This window comes from Phaethon lepturus, unplaced genomic scaffold, assembly GCF_000687285.1.
Source record: "Phaethon lepturus isolate BGI_N335 unplaced genomic scaffold, ASM68728v1 scaffold29392, whole genome shotgun sequence".
Lineage (NCBI taxonomy): Eukaryota > Metazoa > Chordata > Aves > Phaethontiformes > Phaethontidae > Phaethon > Phaethon lepturus.
In genome coordinates, this window is record NW_010523180.1 from 62,199 (window position 1) to 74,134 (window position 11,936).

At 42.1% G+C, this 11,936-nt stretch overlaps 1 protein-coding gene across 1 annotated transcript in view; it reads right to left on the reverse strand.

Annotated features, from left to right (window-relative positions):
- UNC80 (unc-80 homolog (C. elegans)) overlaps window positions 1-11,936 on the reverse strand; it is a 130,592-nt gene that overhangs the window by 58,859 nt on the left and 59,797 nt on the right. The window contains exons 25-29 of the mRNA XM_010282051.1: window positions 11,167-11,300; window positions 8,682-8,847; window positions 4,797-5,000; window positions 3,168-3,268; window positions 471-668 (exon numbers count right to left, since the gene is read on the reverse strand). Coding sequence (XP_010280353.1) covers window positions 471-668; window positions 3,168-3,268; window positions 4,797-5,000; window positions 8,682-8,847; window positions 11,167-11,300 — 803 coding nt within the window. The remainder of the gene's footprint in view (window positions 1-470; window positions 669-3,167; window positions 3,269-4,796; window positions 5,001-8,681; window positions 8,848-11,166; window positions 11,301-11,936) is intronic.

Genomic DNA, 11,936 nt, shown 5'->3' on the forward strand with positions numbered 1-11,936 from the left:
AAGTCTCTAAAAGTGACTAAATTCACTCACTGTAGAAACTGTAACATTAAAGACTGATGTATACAATTCTTGGAACAGCTCTGAGAGCTCAAACCCAAAAGAAAGAAATTATTCAAGACTTTGCAAGAATTTCAAGACTGATTCTTATTAGCAGATGAGAAGAAACATGAAAGAAGAGACTGAACTCCAGGGGCTGGTAAGTAGAGGTCATAAAAGAACATTAAAATTAAAGTCAGGTTATACGCTTTTAGACAACCTGATCGACAACTAAGATTCTCCCAAGTCAATACAGATTACATTCCTTCCATAACGCTCAAAGACTTAATAAGGGCTTTTTACAGCAGCACTGTGTTTAGGAAGAGCTGTGTTCATTTTATTATGAAAGAACTGTTAAGAGTACATTACGCAGTCCTTGAAGTATGACCTGCCTGGACAAACCCCAGAAGATTCTGCTTTTTCCATCTACTCACTTCCTTTTGCTTTTTGCCTCTTGCCACACTGTTCAATGTGCTGTTTTCTCGCAGAGAGTCCGCTGTGTCTCCATAGAGGAGTTTGATGGCCCGGACAAGGCGAGCACAGGACCGGCTGTGATGGAGGTAGCAGTGTGGGTGACAGTAGTCAATGTGGGTACATATGAAACTTTGCTGATTGCATAATAGGATCATAACCTTGAAAAGAAAAAAAGAGAATAGTTACCTATAGAAAAGGGAGTCATACAAAGGAATGGCATAGGGCAGTCAGTGATGAGGACAGGCAAACTAACTTTTCCATGGCCTAGCTGGGGAAGCATGAAGCTCAACACAGCTTTTTGAAAAGGTATGTGTGTCTCTGCAGAGCTCCATACTTGCAAGTGATTTACGAAGTAGCTAGGCATGGCTAAAGAAACATCAGTGTTAAAGCAGACAAAAAGGTAGAGCTGCTGTAGATATGTATGTTTGGCTGGTGGCAAGATTAAGGCTGAGAAAAACAGTATTCTCTCAGTTTGCAGAAAAGCTGTTGTACCGCCACTCTAAGGGCTTAGATTGGAAACTACTGTCAGCTACTCAATCATCATTAAAGCTGCAAACTCACCAGGTTTGGGGGTTAGTTTGCTTCAAGGAATGGGAAAGGAAATGTCTCAGTATGCTCTAAAGTAGGAATAAACTGTGCCAGTTGTTCTGCATATGCGTCTCTCACTGTGCTTAGGTAGGCCCATCCGGCCTAGCTGTACGTTAGCTGGCTCAGTTACTATTCTTAGCGGCGTAGCCATATGGCAGCAGGGAGCTGTAAAACCCATCTAAGAAACAGAGTAAATATTTGGGCATTTAGCTATTCTGAGCCCTGCTTTGCTGCAGCAACACTGCTATTAGTCCCTAAACTAATTAAAGACAGCCTTGGGTAAGCCTACACTTCAGTGACTGCTCTCTCATGTAACTCAGAGGGTTTCTACCCAGAGGAGCAGAGCTCAGTCCAGTACTTCTTTGTACATTGGTCTTCATGTCACACACAAACCCAGCCACTTAATAGCACTCTGAGGAAAACACACAGACACCCCCAAGCCATTCACACCATGGGTCAGAACTGGCCTTTATGAATCCTTCTCTTCATCCCACAACCTAGTGCAGAAATAGACGGAACTACCAGAAAGAGGCTATCTCACCTTTCACATCCATTTATTGTCTGTGCAGCTGCAGTCTGCTAGCTCTCTCAAATAAGGCAGCCACATCACTCTCAACCCTCAAATATTCGGGATTCCAAAAAGTCAAGACCTTAATTTAAAACAAATCTGCACTGCATATGTGGGATTCCTGTCTTTGCCTGCCTGTTCTGGCCTCATGTTATTTTGGAGTCAATCAGGAATAACTCAAGCCACCAATGTATCGATGTGCAAATGGTACAATTAGCTATAGAGATGCCTTTATTCTCTAGCAATTCATTGCCTAGCACACACTCTCATGTCTAACATACTCAGTTTAGTACACTGGAATTTCTGAATCTGACAGAGAAGCGGGGTAGTCCAGGGATTGAGGTACTAGCTTGGAAGACATGACACTCAAGTTCCTGCCCTGCCACACAATTCCAAGAGAGACTGCTTTTCATATCAAGAACTGTATCTGACATTGCAGTATTAATCTTGTTCTTTCCCATACCCCGTAGGAACGAGGCAGTTGAGAGCAGACTGTGTGCAATATTTGGGCAAAGGAGGGGCATATTAACCCATTATTGGCAGCTGTCTTTCCCAGAAGTCAAAAGGCATCTGTCCTCATACACACGTGCAGGATACAATCAATCTGTGCACAGGGAGTCAATCCAACTTTTCTGCAAAGCACGTGCACATGGGCACACTGACCACACTGCACCATCACAGAGTGTCATGAGGCAACACAGAGGTAGAGGTGTACAGTCCTTAGATATCAGTGGATTGAATGGTGTAGACTTGCCCAACTGACTTTTGGCATGTCTAAATAATGGGTGCAAAGGTCACCAAAATGGACATCTTTGGCCCTGCATGACCAAACCACATTTGCACTGTTGCATAGAGTCAAAACTCTATGCAAGGCCCCAAGGGTTAGACATTGTGACAGAAAGCATCTAATGGAATCAAAGAAGATGTTCCAAAACTATTTTTTCACCACAAGGTGCATAATTAAGCTCATTGCCATAGAGATAATGGAGACAGAAATATATAAATTGGCTCAAAAAGCAGTTGGAAACTGAGGAAAAAATATCCTGGTAGTTAGTAGACATAGTGGTCACAACAGAACCTCCAGCTCATGTAGCTTCTAAATTGCCATTTCCCAGAAGCTGGGAGCTCAGCTCACACTGCATCCCATTCTGTAACCCTTCCTGAACTACCCACTACTAGCCGTGCTGGAGGTAAGATATGAGCTAGTGGATTTTTCAGCTGAGGTAGCATGGATGTCCCTGTATACCTAGAAAGAAATAGCTCCTTTTCCCTTACAAACTAAATCTATGAAATGGACAGAGGGAGCAAGACAAAAACTTTCCGGTTTTAGCCCACTTTAGAAATGGCAAACAGACGATTTCCAAAGATCGCAGCTTACTTACACTTAAGATCCTTGATGCTACATGGAGAAAGTACAGATTGTGATCGGGTTACTGCCAGCACAAAGGTTTTCCTACCGAAAATGCCATCCTTGAGAGCGCTGCCGGCGACTCATACTTACATGCAGCCACGACATGTTCCGATGATAGTTCTCCTCCGTGCCTGTGTTGCTCAGCACCTCTGGCTCAATGCTAGGTTCGCTCGCGCTCCAAGGGCTCCCTTCTTCAAAAGAAAAATACCCAGAAAGTGGTTGTTTTTATTGCTCCCTATGTGCTTAAAGACTAGGGACAGCACTTGTAAGTCAGGCCAGCCTTGTGGGAACAGACCAGAGTACACAGAATATGCCACATTGGAAAGACTGCGTTTGGACACCCCTCCCCAATCCTTGTATTATGCTGGCTTGACAATTACAAGAACCCTTTAGACTTGGCTCACAGGCCATCTTGTCAGTAGCAAACACTGCCCCCTCCCCACTTTTTTCCTTTAATGGAAGGGGAGAAGGTAAACGAAAAACATCAGAAATAAATTCTTTGCACCATTCAGATGCTGCAAATGGTTGGTTTAGTGATCTGCATTGACTGGGCTCTGTGGTTAAAAATGTCAACAAAAGTCCAACCAGAAGTGGCATCCAACTGGAAATGCCAATGGGCAAAGTCACTGCTACTTGCCCATGAAAACTGCTAACGTCATGGGGATGAAAGGGGAAAAAAATCCTGATTCTAGCACACTAGTTCTAAAGAACTCAGACAAGAGATAGATTTGTCTGGAAACTTCACTGATCCCTGTGTTTTCTCTAGCCATTTCATAACCTATGGGCCTCCTATAATACTAATATTAATGCTGTTAAGAGATGGCTGGGGATGAACTCTGGTTAATCCTTTCTTTCTCCTCTAAGTGAACTGTGACTTGCCAAAGTCTACACAATAGGCAATCCCACTCTCCATGTTCACCTGCTGAAGCATCTTTTGGGCAACATAAAAATGACCATTAAGCTTGGGAAGTTATTTCAGCTCTAAATGTTTCCAAACCGTAGTTTTTGGTTAACATCCCTAGCAGAGGGATGGTAGTTCATCATTAGTTCAACTGTGATGGAGATTTCTCATGGCAGGATGCACATTTGCTTTCTATAAGATAAATATATGGGGATCCATCTTTTGGAGACTAAGGAAGACATCTGCAAACAGTAAAAATATATGCATATGCCAATATGTAGAAATACCATGTACATCGCTACATACTGTATGTTCTACATATAGGAATATATATTACATGTCATACGACATGCCTATGACATCATAAGCTACACAGAATATGAAGTGCATGTCTGCACATATATTTACCTCCTATCTGTTAATATGGACAATAAAATATCATATATGCATATGACCTCACATATTCATTGCATCATACGATTTAGAGGGGGTGTGCATGTGCATACACACATGTGCATGAGCTCCCCTAAAGACAGCATGCGTTTGGCTGGCTGGCAGGCACCAGCATTCCAAGAGTTCATGCTCTAACACGGAGCCCTGAATTGGCAACCTGTGCCTGGAGCCGAGGCTGCCCCCAGGGTTTGAACCATGCTCCTCCCAGGCCCTAGTTCAGGCAGTCCCTGAAGAGGACTCTAGGTTTCCACTAGCCTGCTGGGGGGGTAGGGGGTCTCTTGTCGTTTCTAGCTCTGCTGCAATCACACCAAGAGTTTAGGTCCTGCCTATTGTCCCCTCCCTTTCCACCCACTCGTCTAAGTTACCTATATCAGTGACAGTGTCCCTGCTGTGGGACAGCTGCAGCTCCTCATTCTCAGACTCTGAGTCCTGCCGTGATAACTTGGTGCTCTTTAGGCTGCCGGCCCGGCGAATGCTGGAAAGGGAACCCCCCTTCTTCACCCGGAAACTGCGGGTTCCTTTAATCTGGAGCAAGCGGGAGCCTCCTATCCTGATCTTCCTGCTGGGAACTGTATTGAAAGAATAAAAGAGGACTTTTTTCCCCTTAATTTTTCCCCATTTGAAAAAGAAAGATATCCTGGCCCTCCCCTCCCTCCCGACCCTTTGCTGCCAGCCTGTATTGCAGCGTCTTTTCTTCTACCAAGGAATGTGGGGCCAGAGGCTCCCTTCAAAGCCACCGCCAATGCAGCTCTGTCAATCAGGCAGTAAAGATGCTTTACGGAAATGTGTTCAGCACCTCCTTTCCTGGAGACGTGGTATGTCACCTCAGGCCTTGTCTGTATTTGGAATTAGCCTTCGTTCAACCACCAGCAAGTAGAGTCAGCTGCTCTAACAGAAACCCAAGGAAAACGTGCGATTCACACCAATTTGAATCAATTCCTGCCAGGAAGCAGGATTTACCCAATGGATGTAAATTGCAGTTTTCTTTGCCAGCCCCTGGGGTTTACATTAGTGCAGAATCGCCTCTTGCTAGGGGTAGAGGGCTGAATCCCAAGCATGAACAAGGCACCATGGACAAACCTATTTTCCTGTGCGCCTGGGTTCTGTAAACCTCACTGAGGTCTGCAGTAGGATCAATTATTTATTCAGACAGCACGTGTGACTGCAGAAGGGTAGTCTGCTTCATGAGGTTAGCACGTAAGACTTCTTTGAAGTAAGATTTGCATAAATCCGTGTCTCTGCATGTTACTCTTCATCACTAGAATGCTTTAGAGGAAACGGGAGCACGTAGATCCTCTCCTTCAGACAAATCAGCAGCTTTCAGGCATTAACAACATCCATTGACACTCCGCATTTTTGATGAGCACAGACATGAAATGGTTCAATGTTCAAAGCACCAACCGTTTGCACTTTCATTCTCCTCTTAGTTCAAAGGCAGTACATGGCAGTATGTCAGTCCAAATGTTGCAACACTCAGTCATTTTACTGCAAGTCTAATCAGGCAAGGCCATGTGTGATCGATTACCTTTTGGTGTGTAGTTGAGAATGAACAGGATACGGCTTTTTGGATACCAAGGGTAAGAAAAATATTTTAATAGAATTGTATTTTGGCTTCAGGAAAAATCAAACACACCCTTACTCCTGAGAATGCCCCTAATTCCTCCAGAACGCAATTCCCACTCGCATTTCCAGTGGCTAATGTCCTGGCTGAAGATAGCTGGATAGGTTTTCAGAGCTACTCCTCAGTTCTCATGAATCAGCTGGGCAAATCACTGTTGAGTGACCGGAGAATCTCCCTCCAAGTGACCATGCTGAGTCCCTTAGCAATCGCTACTTGTTGCATTCTGTTCAGATCAGCCTCAATACAGTGGCTCAGCTCCCCTGAACACCAAACCATTTTAGCACTTGTAACTGCATTTCATGAAGTCTCCAGAATCCCATTTTAGCACCCAAATAGTATATATGATTCTCTGAGAGCCTGCATCTACCTAGCTTTAGCGTCTGTATTTCAGACCTACCTGGAGCAGATTCTATACAGTAAACTTGTAGCTTTTGGATAGCTGTTAAGCCACACCTGGGGTGAGCAATGAAAGCAAAGTTTTTAAACACTCAGGAAAAAATAAAAGGAAACCGATTAGTACTCAAAGAGGTTGAGAAAAAGAAACCTGTCGCTGCAGGTGAGAAAAATTTCATTATATTCACACAACAACATTTTATTATCTAGAAAAGTGTAGATTACAAAAGATGCCTCTGCATCTGATATGTTTGGCCCAGGTGGATCCCCAGAAGAATATGCTGTGGCCAGAAAAAAAGAACATAATTATTGTAATTTTAAAATAGAACATTATCTTGCATTTATTTAGCTTCCAAAATACTGCAAATACATTTTTGCTAGAGTCTATTAGGATTCAGCCTTCCTACCATAGTCACTTTTCCCATCTCTAAAATGTAGTAAAGAGGCAGCTTTAGTAAAGGAATACTACATGACAGCTTAGGGAAAAGGGACAGTGGGGAAAAAAACCCACAACTTATAAGGAAAAAACTTATCTATTACAACTCATCTGTAAGAAAAAAAATCCCAATCTTATAAGACATCTTCTAAGATGACACAAAGCTCCTTGCCGTGAGTAAAAGGCTGATGAATGTGAATGATAACATCACTGAAATTATCCAATAGAAACTTCAGGGAAAACGTAGTTTAACAAAGTCAAGGATGCAGAAAGTTAATACTATCTTTGCAAAGGTAACTCAATTCTGCATTATGTCTGTAGCATAGTAACACATGAAGGAAACCTAAGTCAGAACTGTCTCTAAGAAAAATAGGATAGTTAGAGACCAGCCACGAGCATTTTCCAGCAGGACTGCATGCTTGTAGGCGTTCCCCCACTCAGGTAACATCCCAGTGGATGAGACTGCTGCCAGAGAGTCTGAAAAGTGCTTTCAAGTTGTCATACCTATCTTCAAAAAAAAAAAAAAAAAAAAGGGCAAAAAAACCCCAACCAACCGACCCCAAAACCAAGCTTTTCCTCATCTAAATAGAGACATCTTATCCCACTGATCTTAGACTATCAGACAGACCATGAGGCTGTATGCTTCTCTGGGCTGCCAATATGCCAAAGGTACAAAAAATAAGGTTATCTAGCTCACCTTTCTTAGGTGGATACCTAGCTGTCTTCACAGGAGTAACTGTCCCAACCTGACACACAATTTTGGAGGCAGTTTTACACCATGTAAGTCTTGGAAACTGTTCTAATATTTTCTCCAGTAATCGTGGCAGCGTCACAGCTGAAGGCAACAAAAACTTTATCCAAAGCCCCCTCGAAGTCAATAAAAGCTTCTCTGAATATTCAATACACATTACAGTTCCTAGAGGATAACCAGCCACAGACTCCATCCTTTTCAAACAATCATCAAACATTTATCCTTTTTAAATAATCATCAAAATTATCATTCAAACATCTGCACCTTTATATGGCTATTATGAGACAGAATTTAAACAGTTCTAGAAAACTTGTTAGAGGGAGAATCATTTACAGGTAACTGGCAGTTTAGCCTCTAATTGCAAATACACATGATGACTGTATATTGTATTGCAACACTTGCACCATCAGATAGTATGTGAGTTTTGCATGAGATGGCTCAAAAATGGAAACAACCTGCTGTTCTCAGCAAACACAGTGAGCTTGAGGTTTGCTTGTACAGTATACAGTATGTCGGTAACATTAATCTGCTAGCCATCAAAAGCCACATAGGTGTATGTTTTTCATGTGGTAGCAAAGAATTCAAGCGATCAAGTGATTAACCACTAATTCTGTGAGATGCAATGACTTCCAAACCGGTACAGGTTTTCACAGAAAGATCCCGATCTTCCCTCCTATCTGTGGTTTTCTCAAAATGAAAAATTGTAATCAGAATAAAAAACAAACAAGAACACTTTTGATCTTTATTTTTAAAGTGAATCCAATAGTGTTGCTTCTCTCAGCATCCCACTGAGAGACAGTTTCAGACAAGGTATCCTCCTTTTTAGAAATCTTGCAACGCTCTCAATCAGTTTCAGTCATAGCAGTGTTTTACAAAATTTAACGTCTTTGCTTCTCACATTTGTTATATTGAACCCTGAAGGCCAGAAGCATCTCAGAAATGATTCAAAGCCATGTGACTCCATGGCCACCTGCATTTTAACACAGTCTATGCAAATGAACATAAAAATCAAGCGCCACTTCACAAAAAGCCTTATTGTGCTGACAAACCTTTTTTCTCCTCGAAGCCAGCCTCAGATTTGAGGGTGTGGCTGCTGCTGTGCAGAGAATCCTTTGAATCTTCATTTTCATCCAAAACCCCAGCAAAGCTGATCTTTCTTTCATACCTGTGCCGGTCCATCTCAGGGTCCAGACGCAGCCTGCAGCTCTCCAGATCCTGTAGCAGAATGTAGACCACACAGACATCCAAACAGTATGAGCCCCCATGCTTTTCACTGCAATCATATAAAGCTTCAGGAAGAACTGCTTCAAATGGGAATGTATTTCTATCACACACAGTTCTCCATCTACCCTGATATCTCTAATCCAACTACTCTTTAGGCTTGCAGCACACTGAGCCATGCTGCAAACGCTGTCAGGGTGAAAGAGTTAACAGATGTTAACACACACTTCTGGTTAACACTGCTGAGTAACTTGGCACCCTCTCTGCAGCCTCATGAAGGGGAAAACACATAAATGGTCCCTAATGGATAGGTGGGAATAAAAGGTGGCTGTTGCCCCAAGGTGCTGGGTAGATGGTTCTACTCCAAAAGGCTCCGTGTGGTTGATTAGGGAATGCATTGCCACTGTACTCATCAGAGGCAGAAAAGCTGAGAGAAAGCTAGCTGACAGTGCGACAGGCATGACAACAGGGCCCAGAGCAAGCTTTCTGTGTGCAGATCAGGCTGAAAGGACACCGTGGAAAACAGGGAGTCATAGAAGAGTAAGCTGCACTTTGCTTCTAGAAAATAAACAGCATTGCACCAGAGAAAAGCTAGTTTACACCATCATTTTCTCCGATTAACAGAAATGGCACCATTTGTGCTATGTACCGGCTACCAATTTGGGCCAAAAAAACCATAAATTCTAAAATAGCACAAGCTATGGATTATCATCTGCTAGCAACCACAGCTAGGAAAAGTGAAAGAAAGACTGAACTCCCACAGTGGCAGACACAGTTAAAATGATAGGGTGTTGTTTTTGTTTTTTTTTTTTTAAGAACATCATTTGTGCCTTTTGACTGGGGATGTCACCAGCAGTAAGACCTCCCCACCCAAAATGTAACTATCAGAAATCTTATCTTACAAGACATCTTATAAGATGACACAAAGCTCCTTGCCGCGAGTAAACGGCTGATGAATGTGAATGTCTGAAAAGCCATTAATCAGTTGCATTTCTATCTGGCACAAAAGCACAAATTTCTGTTGACCTCAAATACTCAACTTATTATTAGTTCCAAGCATAACTACTTCACTGAGATGAATGCTAAACCCTGGTATTATCCTGCTTTTGGATGCAGTCATTTATTACGTGGTAAAAATATCAACGAAGTGTTTAGGAAGACTCCTGATGAATTTATTCTTGTTTTTTTAAAATTGCCCTTCTTGCATACCTGGGGGCTGAGTCACTTGATCACAGGTCATCTACAGTCTTTGAAACCAATTTCAGACCTAATTACAATAATGCCCAGCCAAATCAGCCTTTCAAGCACACTTGCCCTCAGCAAAATTTGATCTAAGTCCGTCATTAACAAAGCACAGAACAGTAGGGCTAAATTGTTCATGTTAACTTGGAAACACAATTTCTCATTCTTTCTTTATAATTTTTTACCCTGACTTCCTAAAGAAATTAGACTGAAAAGATGATACTGCTTATCTGCCATTCAATCCTCATGTCATTCCATGCCAACCATCTCTGAAGCTGCTGGTCACCTTCAACCCAACTTGACAAAATTTGATAATTGAGTGCCTGTGTATTTTGTGAAACAACAGGCTGAAGGCAATGTTAAACCTGTTAAACAATGTTAAATGTTTACATGTAACAATGTTAAACAATGTTAAAATTATTAGACATAAGAAAAACCCCACAAGAATGAACCACAGGAAATCAGATTTCATGGGTTCTGCTATTCACAAAATTAGTTGTCACCTAATCAGTCATTTAGCTTATTATTCATGACAGGATTTGGCTCTTTCAGTCTCATGGAGGTTTATTTCTTTCTTTGCCTCTTTGTCCATTTTCTTCCTTTCTTTCCTCAGTCCCTTCAATTCTGTTGTTTCACCAAAGTAAAAAGTCAGCAACTTTTAAGCTCCAGCAAATTCTCTGTAAACCATCCTCTTCCCTAACTGCCCTGTTCAGTACTCTGTCAACTGGTTTTCCTAATCAGCTAGGAAGCACGTGAGCTGTCACTTCCTGCAGTCCATCTCCCACACCTCTCAGGTCCCCCACACTCAGTTGCTCAATCTACCTGCTGCCCTCTTCTCTATTCTGAAACGTTCTTGAACCTCCAGTACATGTTGTGCTTCCACAGTCTTACCTTCTTAATCAACCCATTTGATGTGCCCTGCCCATCTTCTATGCAACAGACAAGGCTCCTTTCTCCCTGCATCAGCTATCCACTTGAGTTATTACCCCACTCTACCTCTCCTCAGACAGGCACAGAGCCCAATGACTTCTGCGGGCATGGCTCCCTCTCCAGTGTGTATTGTCTACTTACCACAAGAGGCTCAGTACGTGGCCTGGGCATGTAGGGAAAGGTCTCTCGGAGGAAAGTGGTTATCTCCAGGAGAAGCTGACAGGCTGCCATTTTCAGGGCAAAAGGACAACAACATTTGGTAGGATTCACGGTGCCTAGGAAAAAATATTTCTGTGCTGAGCAAGGAGATGATACAAAGTCTGGAACCAAGAGGTGATTGACATTTTCACATATGGTGCACAATGCAAGCTGCACTAAAGAAGAGGAGAACCCAGACTTGTAACTATGCTATTTTTCCTACACTAAAAGGAACGTAGTCAAACAAGTATCAATCCATGTATTTACCAGCACATGCAATAGTACTAACACTCTATAGTGTACTATAGTATATATTATAGTATATTATGCTGAAATATCTACTACACTAACATGATCTTATAGCATTTTGTATAGACCTCATTTAAAGTAAATACAGGTTAAGAAGAAGATACCCTTCTTCCCCTTTACAGTTTTGCATTCAGCCAGATCTTCTGCAGTTCTAGAAAAGAATTACTTTAAAATATAGGAAAATTTCTCAAAATACATGGAGTTATGACTAGCCAGCAAAGAGGAACTGTGCCTATTATTAATTACTACCCTGATAACTGGAAAAGACTATTGAAATATTTGAAGTTTTGTCTCAACTGAATCTAAACAATCAGCTTCAAAAGCCCTACACTTTGTAACCCATCTAAACAGCATTCAAAGCTTGAAAAGTATGAAGGATTCTCTAGTGCTTGATCAGTTTGAAA